The 14,776-nt window shown below is 37.9% G+C and overlaps 1 protein-coding gene across 1 annotated transcript in view; it reads right to left on the bottom strand.

Annotated features, from left to right (window-relative positions):
• Positions 1-14,776, bottom strand: part of ALG13 (ALG13 UDP-N-acetylglucosaminyltransferase subunit) — an 89,266-nt gene that overhangs the window by 39,320 nt on the left and 35,170 nt on the right. The window contains 12 exon segments of the mRNA XM_080652836.1: positions 2,547-2,667; positions 2,984-3,140; positions 3,327-3,440; positions 3,889-4,135; positions 4,832-4,959; positions 7,336-7,436; positions 7,768-7,832; positions 9,989-10,097; positions 11,392-11,467; positions 12,243-12,272; positions 13,032-13,194; positions 13,386-13,467. Of these exon segments, the coding sequence (XP_080508962.1) occupies positions 2,547-2,667; positions 2,984-3,140; positions 3,327-3,440; positions 3,889-4,135; positions 4,832-4,959; positions 7,336-7,436; positions 7,768-7,832; positions 9,989-10,097; positions 11,392-11,467; positions 12,243-12,272; positions 13,032-13,194; positions 13,386-13,467 (1,393 nt within the window).

The following is a 14,776-nucleotide window of genomic DNA, read 5'->3' as shown; positions in this document are numbered from 1 at the left end:
GTCTGTTCTCATAGGATGGCTCAGTAGATTGACGTACTTTGCTTTAAGATTGCTATACCAATGAAACACAGAGAATGCCAATCTTCAATTAAACAGTTTTCACTAAATAAAATCCATAGGTCAAAACTGGATTTGATTCTTTTTTTTATGTGTTTTTTTTTTTTTTTTAATATTCAGAGAGGAAGGGAGAGGGAGAGAGAGATAGAAACATCAATGATGAGAGAGAATCATTGATTGGCTGCCTCCTGCACGCCCCACACTGGAGATCAAGCCTGCAACCCAGGCATGTGCCCTTTGCCGGAATCAAACCCAGGACCCTTCAGTCCGCAGGCCAATGCTCTATCCACTGAGTCAAACCAGCTAGGGTGGATTTGATTCTTAAACACGTTACTTATCAAACACACATGCATTAACCCCTCCAGACAGCAGGATTTTATGTGAGAACAAAGATTTGGTTACTCTAAATATGCCACTACAGGTGAGCAATACATCTGAAGATGCCCACTGTGCTAAAGGGAAAGACAAAAGGGTCATGCTGAGTAAAAGAGTAGAGTGTATACATCCTTCACATGCATGCACATGCACATATAAAATATTCGCAAATTATCCTTGTGCTAGATTTTTTCCTAGAAATATCTATTTTCTTCTACATAAGTATAAGTAAAAAAAAAAAATATATCACAGGGAAATAAGGAACTTGACTGGTAAATTGAGTCATTCAAACTGCCTCCTACCTCCTTAATATATCCAACTCCTCCAGAATTGTTTAAGTAGGCATATATGATTTTATAGTAAAATTGAAAAAATAAGCATACCTTGTGCATGGTATGAGGCACTATAACAACTGTTGAGAGCACATATAGGCACATATATAAGTTTAAAGTCATAAAAACCCAAATTTAAAACTGATCTCTGCCAATCACAAAGGACGACATATTACATCTGGACATTTATATAAAATGTCCAGAATAGGCAAATCTATTATGACAGAAAACAGACTAATGGTTCCATAGGGCTAGGGGAGGGGGAAGGAAATGGAAAGTGGCTGCTAATGGATACAGGATTTCTTTTGGGGGTGATAAAAATGTTCTAAAATTGGTTGTGGTGATGATTATACAACTCCATGACTATACTAAAAACCACTGAGTTGTACACTTAAATAGATGAACTGTATGGTATGTAAACTACATCTAAATAAAGCTGTTATAAAAAATTAAATATTTGCCACTTACCAGGTATGTCTTTGGCCATGTCATTTACCCTTCAAACCTCAATTTCCTTATATGTAATATAAGAATACCACATTCCTCAGAGGGATATAGTTTAAGTATTATATTAAATTATAAATATAATTACTTTGTATATAGGATTCAATGAATAGTAATATTTATAGATTAAGTAGACTTCTTGGGCAATGAAGTTATTTCATAGCAGTCTTGTAAAATAATAGCCAGTCTCATGAAAAGCCCGAAGTAGTTATTACAAATCATGAGGACAACATGAATAGTACCTTATTAATAAGGAATAGATGTTTTCCACAGGGAAATATCCCAGATTCAAACTCATTACAGTAAACCCTCAATTTTGCGGACCTCGATTTAATGGACTTCGGATTTAACAGCCAAAAATTCCAGCCCGTATATCACATGTGAAAATAAACACCCTGTTAATTTTAAAATTATGTTAACAGATTTACTTGTAATTAAATTAATGGGTTATTTTTTGTTATTAATTCATTGTTATTTTTAACAAATTTTAGTGAATAGGCCATATGTTGGAAAAAACACTGCCGTAATTTCGCCAACATAAATAAATATTACTTATCTACAACTATAGGCTATATATTTGAATCCAAAAGTTACCACTCATAAACAAACAATGTTTAGTGAATGATTAGCACATAATCACACCATATCATGTCAGTAATTGGTTTCATTGTCACGTGGCGAGACTTTCTGCAGCAATTTTAAAGCGTACAGCAGATGAGCCAATGTGCATTTGTTTTACCCGCAGTGACTGGTGAATGCACGCATTTACTAGACCTATTCAATATAAATTTAAAATTACAGTAATACATATAGAAAACTTTTCTGTGAAATTAAACTTTTTATACATACTTAATTTTAATTACACAAATGTGTCTATATAAGTAAAAACAGGTACACTAACTTGTTAATTTTTTAACATATACATTTGAAAAATCTACTTTATTATATAACAGACTTTTGGCTTTAATGGACACCTCCTTGACTGAATTAGTCCATTATATTGAGGTTTTACTGTATAAACCTATGCAAAGAGCTGAAAATAAGTTATAACAATGTAGAGAGCCTACAGAAATAGAAGCCTATCCTTCTGAGAAATACCAAGGTATCTTTAAAAACCTAGCAAGCTCTGAGACAAAAACTGATACCTCTTTCAAAACAAGCTACCAGAACAGAGTGAGACCCCCCAAACAAATACTTTAGGTACACTTCATAGCCTTGATATTCTAATGCCACAAGAATCATCTTTAAAAAAAACACAGTTAACTGTAATTGACTCACCATTATCACACTGGCCATTGCCCTCTTCTGAACTCAAAGTGTGTTTGCCTGAGCTATGTCCGCGCCTTACAACACAGTATGTTGGAGTAGGAGGAACCATTGTAGAGGGCCTTCCATGATTCTGTACCAAAGAGACACAAACACATACATGCAGTTCTCCCTCTTAATTTTAATGTGCTTTAGAATTAAGTGTGAGGCAATAATGATTAAGAAAACAGAAAATATTAGCCCATACTATATAGGCACGATTATTTGTCCACCTATACCTGCTTCTCTAAGACTAAAAAAGTTCTCTTCTCCTTAAAAGTGCTAAGATGAAGTTATGTTTTCCAAGAAGGGCTTTATTTATTTGTATAAAAAGCTAAAATTTATATGCCTTTATTTAAAAAAAAAGAGAAAAGTAAATAGCTTTTTGAGTAAATTTTTAAACTACTTACAGGTAAAGTTGGATAAGCAGTCTCATCCCCTTCTTCAATTTCATAAAAAGTAATGGTTTCTTCCAAGCCCCTGGGCATCTGTCCATTTTCTGGGGCAAAGCTATATTGGCACTCCTTATTCACACAATGCATCTGGCGGTGACTACGTCTAAAGGAACTTAAGTAATTCAGAGAATGAAAGGGGGAAAATGACAAAATATGGTAGTAACTTGTTTCTAATTTCTAAATAACAGTTCAAACATCTCAATGTTGACAAAAACAATTTAGTCCATACATTTGTTGCTCAGCAATGAAGACAAACTTACCCATTTTCTCTGACTTTTGACACTTAAAATTTACTTACCGAGCTCTATAGGAGAAGTTATCATAGCTTTGGCAGCACTTTTTCCCTGGGCCAGAGTAAAAACCAACTTTAGGGTCCACCATGTTAGGCCTGTTTATAAAGCGAGATGAATCCCTAAGAATAAGGGGAAAGGAAAACAGAATTCTTTATTCACTACTGTTTGAGTGGTCAGTCTTTGTAGTTAAATAGAATTAACACATCTTTATAAAAACATCCACATACAAAGAGCTTTGCTCCCCTTACTACTGGCATTAGGCCTAATCATTATTCATGGATATAGGGCCATATACATGACATTCATATCTTGATGGCATTCTATCTTCTAGCATTTCTTCAACTGCTCCATATTTCCCTAAACTGTGAGAATATGAATCTTCCAATGAATTCATTTGACAAGAATTTAAGTATACACAAGTTTCATCCTCTATGCTCTCAGTAGACAGAAATTGTAAGAAATCTAAACTCTTTAGATATTTCTAAATTCTACTGTAATTCTGTCCAGGAATTATTTCCAATATCTAAACAGAGATGAACATTATCTTGAAAGTTGGTTAAGCCTTACCTGGGCATCCCATATCCCCGACCTTGTCTCTGAGATGAATGTTGAGGATAAAAATGTTCATTAGCCATAAAATTGCCAGCTGTCTGTGCGTAGTGCATTGGAGGGTCATGCCCATAATGCATATTATTCTGAAGCCTGGGTGGGGGTAGGGGATCTCCCCTGCTGTAGGCCATAGACATATACATCTCTTTCCCTCTAACTTTCCTGAACATCTTCTTGTGTTGCTTCATGTCCATCTCTGACATAACTTTCAGGCAAACAAAGAAGTAGCAAATAAGCTTCATAACCAAAGCAAAATATCCAGTGTCTCCCCACCACACCCACAAATAACTAAAACTTTCAAATGTTTTCTTAGGAACAAACAAGCAAACAAAAAATACAGGGAGGGAATTTTTGTATTTTTTTAAGGATGTACTAGATAATCCATTTGGAAGGGCAAAACCAGTAGGTTTTTCTGTTATCAATGGACATCTCAGCACTATCTTTAGGATAGGCAGCTTTGATCATCAAAACAGAGAGTTAATGCCTATTAATATCTCTGGCTGCTTCCGTGAAGTGTTTTCCTAGTTCTCTGAATAATATTTTCCCTTCAAATTTTAGAATCTAAAATCTACTCCAACTTAAGTTTACACAAAGTACTTTGGAATAGTATTTCTCAGCCAGGGACAGTTTTGCCCCTCTTCCCATTGGGGGAACATGTGGCAATGTCTGGAGACATTTTGGGTTGTTAAACTGGGGGAAGAGTGCTATGGCATGTAGTGGATAGAGTCCAGGGATGCTATTAAGCATCCTACAGTGCACAGGACAGCACACCATAAAGTATTACCCATCCCAAAATATCAGTTGAGAAACTCTACCCCAGAATAAGATTTATTTATACCTTTAAAAATTACAATGTAGGGGGAAAGATGGAGAAAATAATAAAAACCTTCAGTATACAAACCCATTTCTGGGAAATAGCTCCCAGAAATTTTCTGGTAACCTCTTCCTTTCCGACTAGGCATAGCATTCCAGGCAGGAACAGGTGTCACTTGAGTAACTGGTTTTAAGTTAGCCAGTGGAACAATATGCCTTAAAGTTAAAGATACCAACATGAAGCCATTGCAGCAGACTTAATTCTCATTTGATACACATAGCCACCCTTTCTGCTTAATTTTCAAGTGTATTCCACTTAAATCTATTGACAGTAGTTTTCCTGTTGAGGTTTTCTCTTTAAGTTTAGGAAACCTAAGAGTAGTTTGCACCATTTCACAGATGTTTGTAGTACAAATCACCTTCCAGAGGAATGACTGTGGTAAACTAGTTTAGAAATATTTGTTGCATCTCCTTAGAGGAGGATTATATTTTCCTACCCCACTGACTTCAGACTCAGCTACATTATGTAACTGATGCTTTAAGAGCCAGGACATGGTTTGTCATGGTATAATTTTTTCTGTCTATAATAGAACCTTCTTGGCCAGGGTCCCCTTTGCCTCATTTGTTTTTTAGCCTGTCAGGTAAATAATACATAACATGCAAAATGAGCAAGAAGTGACCGACCTTATTGTTTTAAACTGCTGATATTTTATTATTTTGGTTATTACGGCAGTATAGCCTAGTTTAATGGTTCTCAAAGTAGACCAATAGCATCAATATCATCCAGAAACTTGTTAGAAGTTCAAATTCTTAGGCCCCACCATAGACTTACTAAATCAAAAACTTTGGGGATAGAGCTCATCAATCTGTGTTATAGCATACTCTCCAGATAGTTCTGGAACATGTTAAAAGTTTGAGAATGACTGGACTAGCTGAGTTGCTGTGACATTGGAAAACCAGCTTTCCCATTAGTATGAACAGTTTTTAACAACATTCTGTTGTACTTAATAATTATAGTAAGTTGGCTAGTGACCATTATTTATAAACTTTTATACATAGGTATACAGTCATGTGTTGCTCAACAAAGGAGGTACATGCGGAGAAATGCATCGTTAGGCAATTCCATCATTGTATGGACATCACAGAGTGCACTTAACACAAACCTAGATGGTCTAGCCTAAAATACACCTAGGCTATAAGCCTATGCAGCATGTTACTATACTGAATACTGTAGGCAATTATAACACAATGGTATTTGTATATCTAAACATAGGAAAAATAGTTTAATAACATGATGCAAAAGTTAAAAAATGATACACCTGTATAGGGCACTTACGATGAATGGAGCTTGAAGGACTGGAAGCTCTGGGTGAGTGAGGGAGTGAGTGGTTAAGTGAATGTGAAGACCTAGGACATTACTGTAAATCACTGTAGGCTTTATAAACATTGTCTCACAAGCCCTCCCCCTGAATCCTTCCTACAGGGTCAGAAATAGAACATGAAAGCTGCCAATCCATGAACTCTGTGAGCTGGATGAACATTAACATGAATCATTATGTGGGATGGATTAATTAGAAATATGTTAGAGAAACTGGCTGGGTAAGGAGTGGATCACCACAATAGTGACTGCAGGAGGGAGTGAAAGGTGGCCCGAGGATCAGTAGGAATAAGAAACCAAGATGGAGAGATAAAGGAACATAGAGATTATTGAGGCAATGTGGTTTGGGCTATTGCATGTTGGAGCAATGGTCAGATGAAAGAACTTCGTGGTATTCATAAAAAAAAAGAGGGTGTTTAACATGGAGAGGGTATAGAACGGGGGACTCAAATAGTTTGACTTTGGAAATTTGTTATTGATTCCATTCACACTATATGGCATAGGGGCTCTCTCTGGCATTGCATTGATGGAAGAAATAAAACTTTTCTGTTTTACCTATGACAACCTGAACATATTCCCAAAGAATAGGGACAGGCTGGCTCCATACTATCACAGAAAGCTGATGCTGACGTATCAGTGGCACTTAATACCTGTTAAAGTAGCTCCTGTGGACTTGTGTCCTTGTACAGAATCTTATGTCCTCAACCAAGAATTCACAGCAATGAACTCTGAAGACTATGGGCTATATCTGGGAGGACTGACTACAGTGCCCTTTGAGTATGTAGTGCTGAAGGAACAGGCTGCTCTGCTGAAACAGCTCAGTGGCTGACTGATAGGGATGTGACCCATGCACTCACAACTAAGGTGCTGTGAGAGGGAATCTACTGCCACGCTGCACAGATATTGCTTCCATCAGAGGAAAAAAATAATTCCTCCTGAACTGTACATCCTTCCATTTCTTACGGAAAATTCAACTCCATTATAATCTTAAGAAATCACTGTCATAGACTGAAATGTCATTATGCAGCACATGACTGTATTGAGATTTTATACTTTAGCATACACTTTTACAATTCAACATAAGTCATCTTATGCTAGTACCAGATATAACTTTGGTTCTCTTACTAATATCCTGGTAATTCTCAATTTAATATTACAAAAAAGGCATCAGCAGCCAAAGATTTCAGTAATTCAACACGTTATTATATTCTTACTTTTCTGCCAATTCTTCAATGAAAACTGTTAATGAATTGTTCTCATTTCCAACTTCCTGAATATGAGCGTTATAATATCTTCCATCTGATTCCAAACGAACCTGAAAGAGGGGAAGAGACAGTTAGAATATATTTACTTTCAAGTCTATTGGCATATCGGGCTTCTGCCAAACAAAAATACTGTTCCCCAAATGAAGTTCAGTATCTACTTATTAAAGCAGCTGATAATCAGCACTGCCAGTCTGGTTCAATGGAGGTTGCACATGCTGAAAGAGTCTTACATCTAATCACAGAAGTTTGTAATTAAAATTTAACACAAACATTTAAAATTTTTCTAGAATTTTGCAAATTAGTTTTGTTGAACTCATATTAATGACTAAAACCACAATCTTGAAAAAAATAAATTATTGATTCTTCAAAGAAGAAACTAACCTGACATTTGTCTCCCAAATAGTAATGTTTCCCAGCATACTCCATGTAATCAGCTTTTTGAAGTTCTGTTAAAATAAAGGATCAAGCTCAACTAAACTGTTTCCTTTCCTATTTTATTTTACATCATTTAATTTTCTAATGCACTTTTACCAAGGTGTTTTTACAATGCTACCACTATAAGCTAAAATTGGGGTTAGGGGTAGTTCTAAAGGGTCATTCTATCACTCGTGATAGGTTATTTCTGTAGTCAACTTAAGGAGACTTCCAAATATAGGTTTTTGCTACAAAACACAAATATACATTTCTCAAACCTCCTAGGTCAGTGGTCGGCAAACCGCGGCTCGAGAGCCACATGCGGCTCGCAAGCCCCGGTTTGCCGCTCTGTTGACTAATGAGTTTGCCGACCACTGGACTAGACTAAATGTTACCATGTAGTTGGAAGCTGTGAGGATTAGGCAATTGTGGCATATTGTGTGCAAAGAGGTAAAGGGTAGTATACGACAGTGGTCGGCAAACTCATTAGTCAACTGTCTAGGTCCGTGGTTGGCAAACTGCAGTTCGCGAGCCACATGCGGCTCTTTGGCCCCTTGAGTGTGGCTCTTCCACAAAATACCACGGCCTGGGCGAGTCTATTTTGAAGAAGTGGCGTTAGAAGAAGTTTAAGTTTAAAAAATTTGGCTCTCAAAAGAAATTTCAATCGTTGTACTGTTGATATTTGGCTCTGTGGACTAATGAGTTTGCCGACCACTGGTCTAGGTGGAACAATTTGGTTCTTAACCAAGTTGTTCACAGAAAAAATGTCTAGGTCTTGAAACCAAACCAGTTTTGGAACTGACAACCCTTTCAAGCTGATACCACAGCATGACAAAAAGTGTCTCTCAGGCAACAAAGGAGAGAATGCTTTTGTTGTTGGCATCAATGGATTAGCATAATTTTAAAAGATAAAGAGGCCATCAAGAGAATTAATGTTGCTAAGGTTGTGAAAGAAACAATGACCACAGGCAACTGAAGAGATGGAAAAACTACTGTTGATTTGGATTTAAAAAAGCAGTTAGCCAGTGACAATCATTTCAGAGGCAGTGATATATGAACAAGCAAAGGTACTACATGCTGACCTGAAAGACACCCCTGTACCCAGTGCTAAAAGGGATTAGTTTAAGGCTAGTAGGGGGTGGTTGGATAAATTTAAGAAAAGAAGTATTTATAGATTAAACAGTGCATTTGACATGTACTGTATATAAGAAAGTTTAAAATAGGAATCATCTGGGGATCTGGAATGGATTAATTCATTACATTATTTCTAATGGGAAAAATAATTCAGTTTCTGAATAAATCACTTCTCAAAGAGCCTTCCAGAATGAAATAAGTTCGAGAACCAAGGTTCCACTGTAAGTGGAAATTAGGAGGTTGCAATTTTAGAGTTTGTCAAACACCAGTAAGATAAAATTTGAAAGTAACACATCTCAATTAAAAAAAGAAATACAAAGCTTCTTCAAAGCAACCTATTTTTTTTTAACAACTTACTGTGTTCCATTAGGTCATGACCTCATTCTATATTGCTAACTATACCCTGGTTCACATGGTTCAAGGAATATGAGACATTAAAGGCTACCTCTAAGGCAGAACTTTAAGGCCTACTTTGACCAACTTAATTATCTAATAAAGGAGAGAGAAACAATTACCCGTTTTGAGGGTTGGCAAACTACACAACTCTGCCACAAAACTTTACTTATGGACACTGAAATTTGAATTTCACATAATATACTGTTTTCAATTTTTTCTACCATTCAAAAATTTAAAGACCATTCTTAATTCACATACCATACAAAAACAGGTGGTAGGTCAGATTTTGTCTATAGTCCATAGTTTGCCAACACCTGATCAACTCATTTATTAATAAGGGGATTTTAACCCTTTAAATGTAAGATATGTTTATTTCTAGTTACTACAAGTTTCTGGTACTCTTAGTTATCTAAAGGCTGACTCCACAGAGTCTTTGCAAAGTTGAAATACCAGATAAACATCAGACTCTAAAAGATCCCACTTCTAAAACCATTTGTTCCTCCTTTGGATTCAAATCATGTATTGAGTAAGGCAAAAAGTAAGTACATGCCTGTTTTTCATCACAGTACATTGAAAATGTCTCTTATTAAAAACAATTTACAAAATTATTCTCCTAGATCTGTCAGGATTCAAAAGTATCCTGTTGATATTTCATTACCTTTTCTGCTGTCCAACCAAACATCAAATTCTACATTACGATAGATTTCTGGATCCAAAGCTTTGAGCACCTTATAGGGGAAGTGCACCTTGGATGGATTTTCTGGAGACTAAAACAAAAATAATCATGCTACAAACTCACCATCTTTAGCTTAAGTACATATGACTTCCTTTCCTTCTTTATTAAAATAATAAATAAATTCCACAATAAATTTTACTGTGTATTTAAAAATCAGAAGACTAAAGAAGCAATATGCAAATAATCTAAAAGGTTTTGGACGGCAGAAGGGAAATATTGTCTCAAGCAGTCAACAATTCAGGATACATCATATATAAATCAATGCAACACTGACCAGGATTAAAGACTCAGTCAGAGCTACTTGACAAGTTTTCCCTTGGTATGCACACAGAGGTGCAAGTGCTTCTGTACCCTAAAATCAACTGGAAAAATATGAAAAGTTTATTTCATTTTGGTCAAAATCTGTGATAATTTCCAAAGAAATTACCTTTTCCTTCTGCTTTCCTAGAATTTCACCATATTCAATACTGTTCCCAAATTACCAGCACTTGGGGCATACAGAGAGATTGTTATAACAGTACTAGTGGCCTGGTGCATGAAATTCATGCACATTAAAAGGGAAGAGACCCAGACCCAGCCAGCCCCATCCCCATTGGGCAAGACCCAGACCCGGCTGGCCCCACCCGTCAAGCCCCACTGGCGGGGGACACAGTGTCAAGTCTCCAGCTGGAGCTGGGCAGGGATGCAGTGTCACATCCCTGGCTGGCGCTGGGTGGGGATGCAGTGTCAAGTCTCCGCCTTGCCACACATGCAGCCCTGCCTACCCACGCCTGCCGCGCACGCAGCCTCCTGCTGATCAGTTGTTATGGTGTGAGGGCTTCACGACCATTAGCATATTAGCTCTTTATTATATAGGATTATATAGGATTTGTCCTATTTAGTTAGCCTCAAATGTAATGTCTGCTTAATTTTAAAGCTATACAAATAAAATGTCTCCTGTGTCACGAACCAGGATTATTACCTATTTTCTTTGAGTAGATAGGGATAAGCATTATATTCTTTAATGACAAAAAGAAACCTCAGTGTTATAAAATTGATTACAAACTATCCATTGAGTCTAGAATATTACTTTATTTGGAAAACAACAGCTTCTGACATTTCTCAAGTGTTCAGTTTGCTTTGAAAAAAAATCTACAATTCCATAATAAAAATTCAGAGAACATTAAGCACACATTTTACATTTTCAAATTAAGACTTCCACAAAGGGAAATATCAACTCCTCCCCATTCCCATATTACTAGAATGGATCATGTGATTTCAACTAGTTTAAGTTATAATGCTACAAACCAAGGTTATAAAGTCTTTGCTCTAGAAAAATCTCTAACCTTTGCTTCTTCTGTTCCTTTATTGTACCCCTCTGGTATATTTTCAACATTGCAGCAAGCACCCAATTCTTCAGTCCTAATTGAAAAGATTTAGAACAAAGAGCTTTATATAAATGTAGCAGCTAAGAAAATCTTAAATCTAATGACTATTCTACCACCCAGTAGTACTAAAGTAGCTCAGTTCTAAAAATGAGGCAAATACTTTTTCACACGTTTACATTTATGCTTCCTTTGTATAAATATGTGCTACAATATGCTTAGAAGATTACCTCCTATATTTCATAATTCCTGTGGTGACACATTGTTAAGATGGTCCCTATGATCCTCATCCTCCCAGTGTTCACGTGTCCTAAGTTTGCTTCTAACCAATAAACAGTATACCGTTACATTGTGTAAGAATGTAGTGCTTGTCTTGCTAGTTTCTCTCCCTTGCTTAAGGAAACAAGCAGCCATGTTAACCAAACCCATGTGTCAAGGAGCTGAGTATTACCTTTGGCTGATGGACAGAAAACTGGTTTTCAGTCCTAGGGCTGCAAGGAACTGACTGCTACCAAGAACCATGTGAGTGGGAAGGTGGACCCTTCCTCAGTCAAAGCTCCAAAAAAGAACCCAATCCCTGCTAACACCATAACTGCAGTCTTTTGAGATCATTAAGTAAAAGATCCAGCTAAGCTATGCCCAGATTCCTAACCCATATAAATTGTGAGATACGTGTGTTGTTATAAGCTGCCAAATTTATGGTAATATTGTTACATAGCAATAGATAATAAATACACCCTGCCTTCCTAATACTAGTTTCCTTAAGCCAAAGTCCTTTAAAAATAATCAGTAAAGATTGAAGCAACTTTTACCTTGGTACATAGTTGGCTGCCCCTTGCATTCTCAAATATCACCAAAAAATAAAATAAAATTCAGAGCATTAAATATCAAAGAAACAGAACTACAAGGCAAAAAGACAAGGTGACACCTGTCTTAAAGACAAGTTTTAAGACACTCAGCTCTTAAAACTTGCCTTAGCTTGAGATAGAATCTTTTCTACTAGCTGGTTGTGTGTGTCAAGTAACCACTCTGAACCTCAATTACCATCTACAAAATTATGGTGCTAGTTTACAATCAGTTTTTATTTTTCTCAAAGTGTGGTCCATGGCCTATCTATATCAGAATACTTGAGTATATTTGTTAAAAAAGCAGATTCCTGGCTTTACTCTGACCTGAAATTTTGTGAAGGTAGGATCAAAAATCTGCCTTTCTAACAAGTACCCTAAGTAATTCGTATATAACTGAAGTTTGAGAGTCACAGGATTAGACAGTTCTAAAGTATTTTCCAACAATAAAAAACAACAACAATCTGATTCTGACTTTGACGGAACCCCAAAAGCCTGAGCATCTAACAACACAATACATCTTTTTGGCAAAACTTCTCTTCTCCCATTAAAAAAGTTATACTCCTACACATAGATGAGAGAGAGAGAGAGAGAGAGAGAGAGAGAGAGAGAGAGAGAGAGAGAGAGAGAGAGAGAGAGACAGAGAGAGAGAGGTCTAAGTCAGTCATAAAAGCTTTCCAGGTCTCTTCCACTTCCAAATGATGACACACAGAGAGATGATGATCTTGCAGTTGATATTCCCTTTCCCTTTATTACCTATCTAGAGTTACACTCTTGTAGGCAACATGGACATCCTCACTGCTAGTGACAGCATTGTTTCTGTTCTTCTTAGAACCACTTCGAAACAATTCAACTGCAGTCTTCAATGCTTCTTCATCCACAACAAACACATCTTTATAGAGAATTTCATACAATACAGCTAAAGAAAAAATGATCAAAACTCCAATTATCAAAACAACGCTTTTTAAAGTAACAATGTGAAAACAGCCACAATCCAGTATACAAATTCAATAGCTGCAAACAAGGTTTTTAAAAAGCTATTATGGAAGGTTCCTCAATTTAAAGACTGGCAACAAATCACACCCAAACATTTATAAAGCCTTCACATACCTTGACAAACAGCTGCACTTGACTGAAATTGTTTTGAGTACACTGAATCATAATGGCCATTGCTTGAATAGCAGAGTAGAATCTGAAGAAAAGGAAAATACACAGAACCATTAAGTGAATGTTACAACATCCTACAACCATGAGATACTTGAAATTAAGTAATGAATCAGAAAATTGATAAACTAAGTGAATGTGTTTTGTTTTAAAAAGTGACTTTTAGAGCAAAAGGAAGATGGTGGCGTAGGTAAACGCCTGTACTCACTGCCTCCCACAATCACATCAAAATTACAACTAAAATACAGAACCATCATCCAGAATCAATGGAAAACTGGATGAATGGAAGGCCTACAACTAGAGAGGTAAAGAAGAAAACACACTGAGACTGGTAGCACACGGAGGAGCAGAACAGGCTGGTCTGGAACCCAGGTGTGCCGTTTTTTAGTCAGGAGGGAGATTGTCTCTGTGGACGCTGCCCGCAACAGCAAGGGGTCCCAGCCCCGCACCAGACCCCCAGCCCAGGATTCTAGAGCTGGGGAAAGAAGTCTCTAGGGGCAGTAATAACTACAGGCAATAAAAACCAGTGCAGAGAAACCAAGATGGCGGCATAGGTAAACACCTAAACTGCTGCCTCGCACAACAATTTCAAAACTACAACTAAAAGACAGAACGGACACCATCCAGAACCACAGGAAAGCTGGCTGAGTGAAAATTCTACAACTAGAAGGAAAGAGAAAAGCTCACAGAGAATTGGAGGTACGGCAAAGGGTCTCTGTGCGCGCAGAGAGGAAGGGCGGCTGAGAGCCTGGCTGACTTTCTCTGGCGGAAGGGGGAAGGAAGCCCCCAACCGCACTGAACCCCAGTTCTGACTGCACTGAATCCCAGTTAGGTCTGAAGGCGCGCGCGGGCCAGTGCGCACAAAGGCTGCGGAAGTTGCCACAGGCTTTCCCTAGTGGAAGGGAGTCAGAGGATTCTGACTGCAGAGCCCCAGTTCTGACTGCAGTGAACCCCAGTTCCAGGCGAGCCCCTGGGGACCCACGCTCTTGTGGGGGGAGTCTGGACTCTCGGGCGGAGACTCGGGAGCCGGGGAAGGCAAAGGACTGAAAGTGCGCGTGCGCGTGCCAGTGCGCACAAAGGCTGCGGAAGTTGCCACAGGCTTTCCCTAGTGGAAGGGAGTCAGAGGATTCTGACTGCAGAGCCCCAGTTCTGACTGCAGTGAACCCCAGTTCCAGGCGAGCCCCTGAGGACCCACGCTCTTGTGGGGGGAGTCTGGACTCTCAGGCGGAGACTCGAGCTGGGGAAGGCGGAGGACTGAAAGCGCACATGCGCGCAAGGGCAAGGCTGACAGGAAGCCAAGACTGAGACTCCACCCCATCCAAGCTGAGCACAGAGGC

Source organism: Plecotus auritus (assembly GCF_963455305.1).
Source record: "Plecotus auritus genome assembly, chromosome: X".
Classification (NCBI taxonomy): Eukaryota; Metazoa; Chordata; class Mammalia; order Chiroptera; family Vespertilionidae; genus Plecotus; species Plecotus auritus.
Note: the sequence above shows the minus strand (reverse complement) of the source record. Positions and strands in the feature narration are given on the sequence as shown.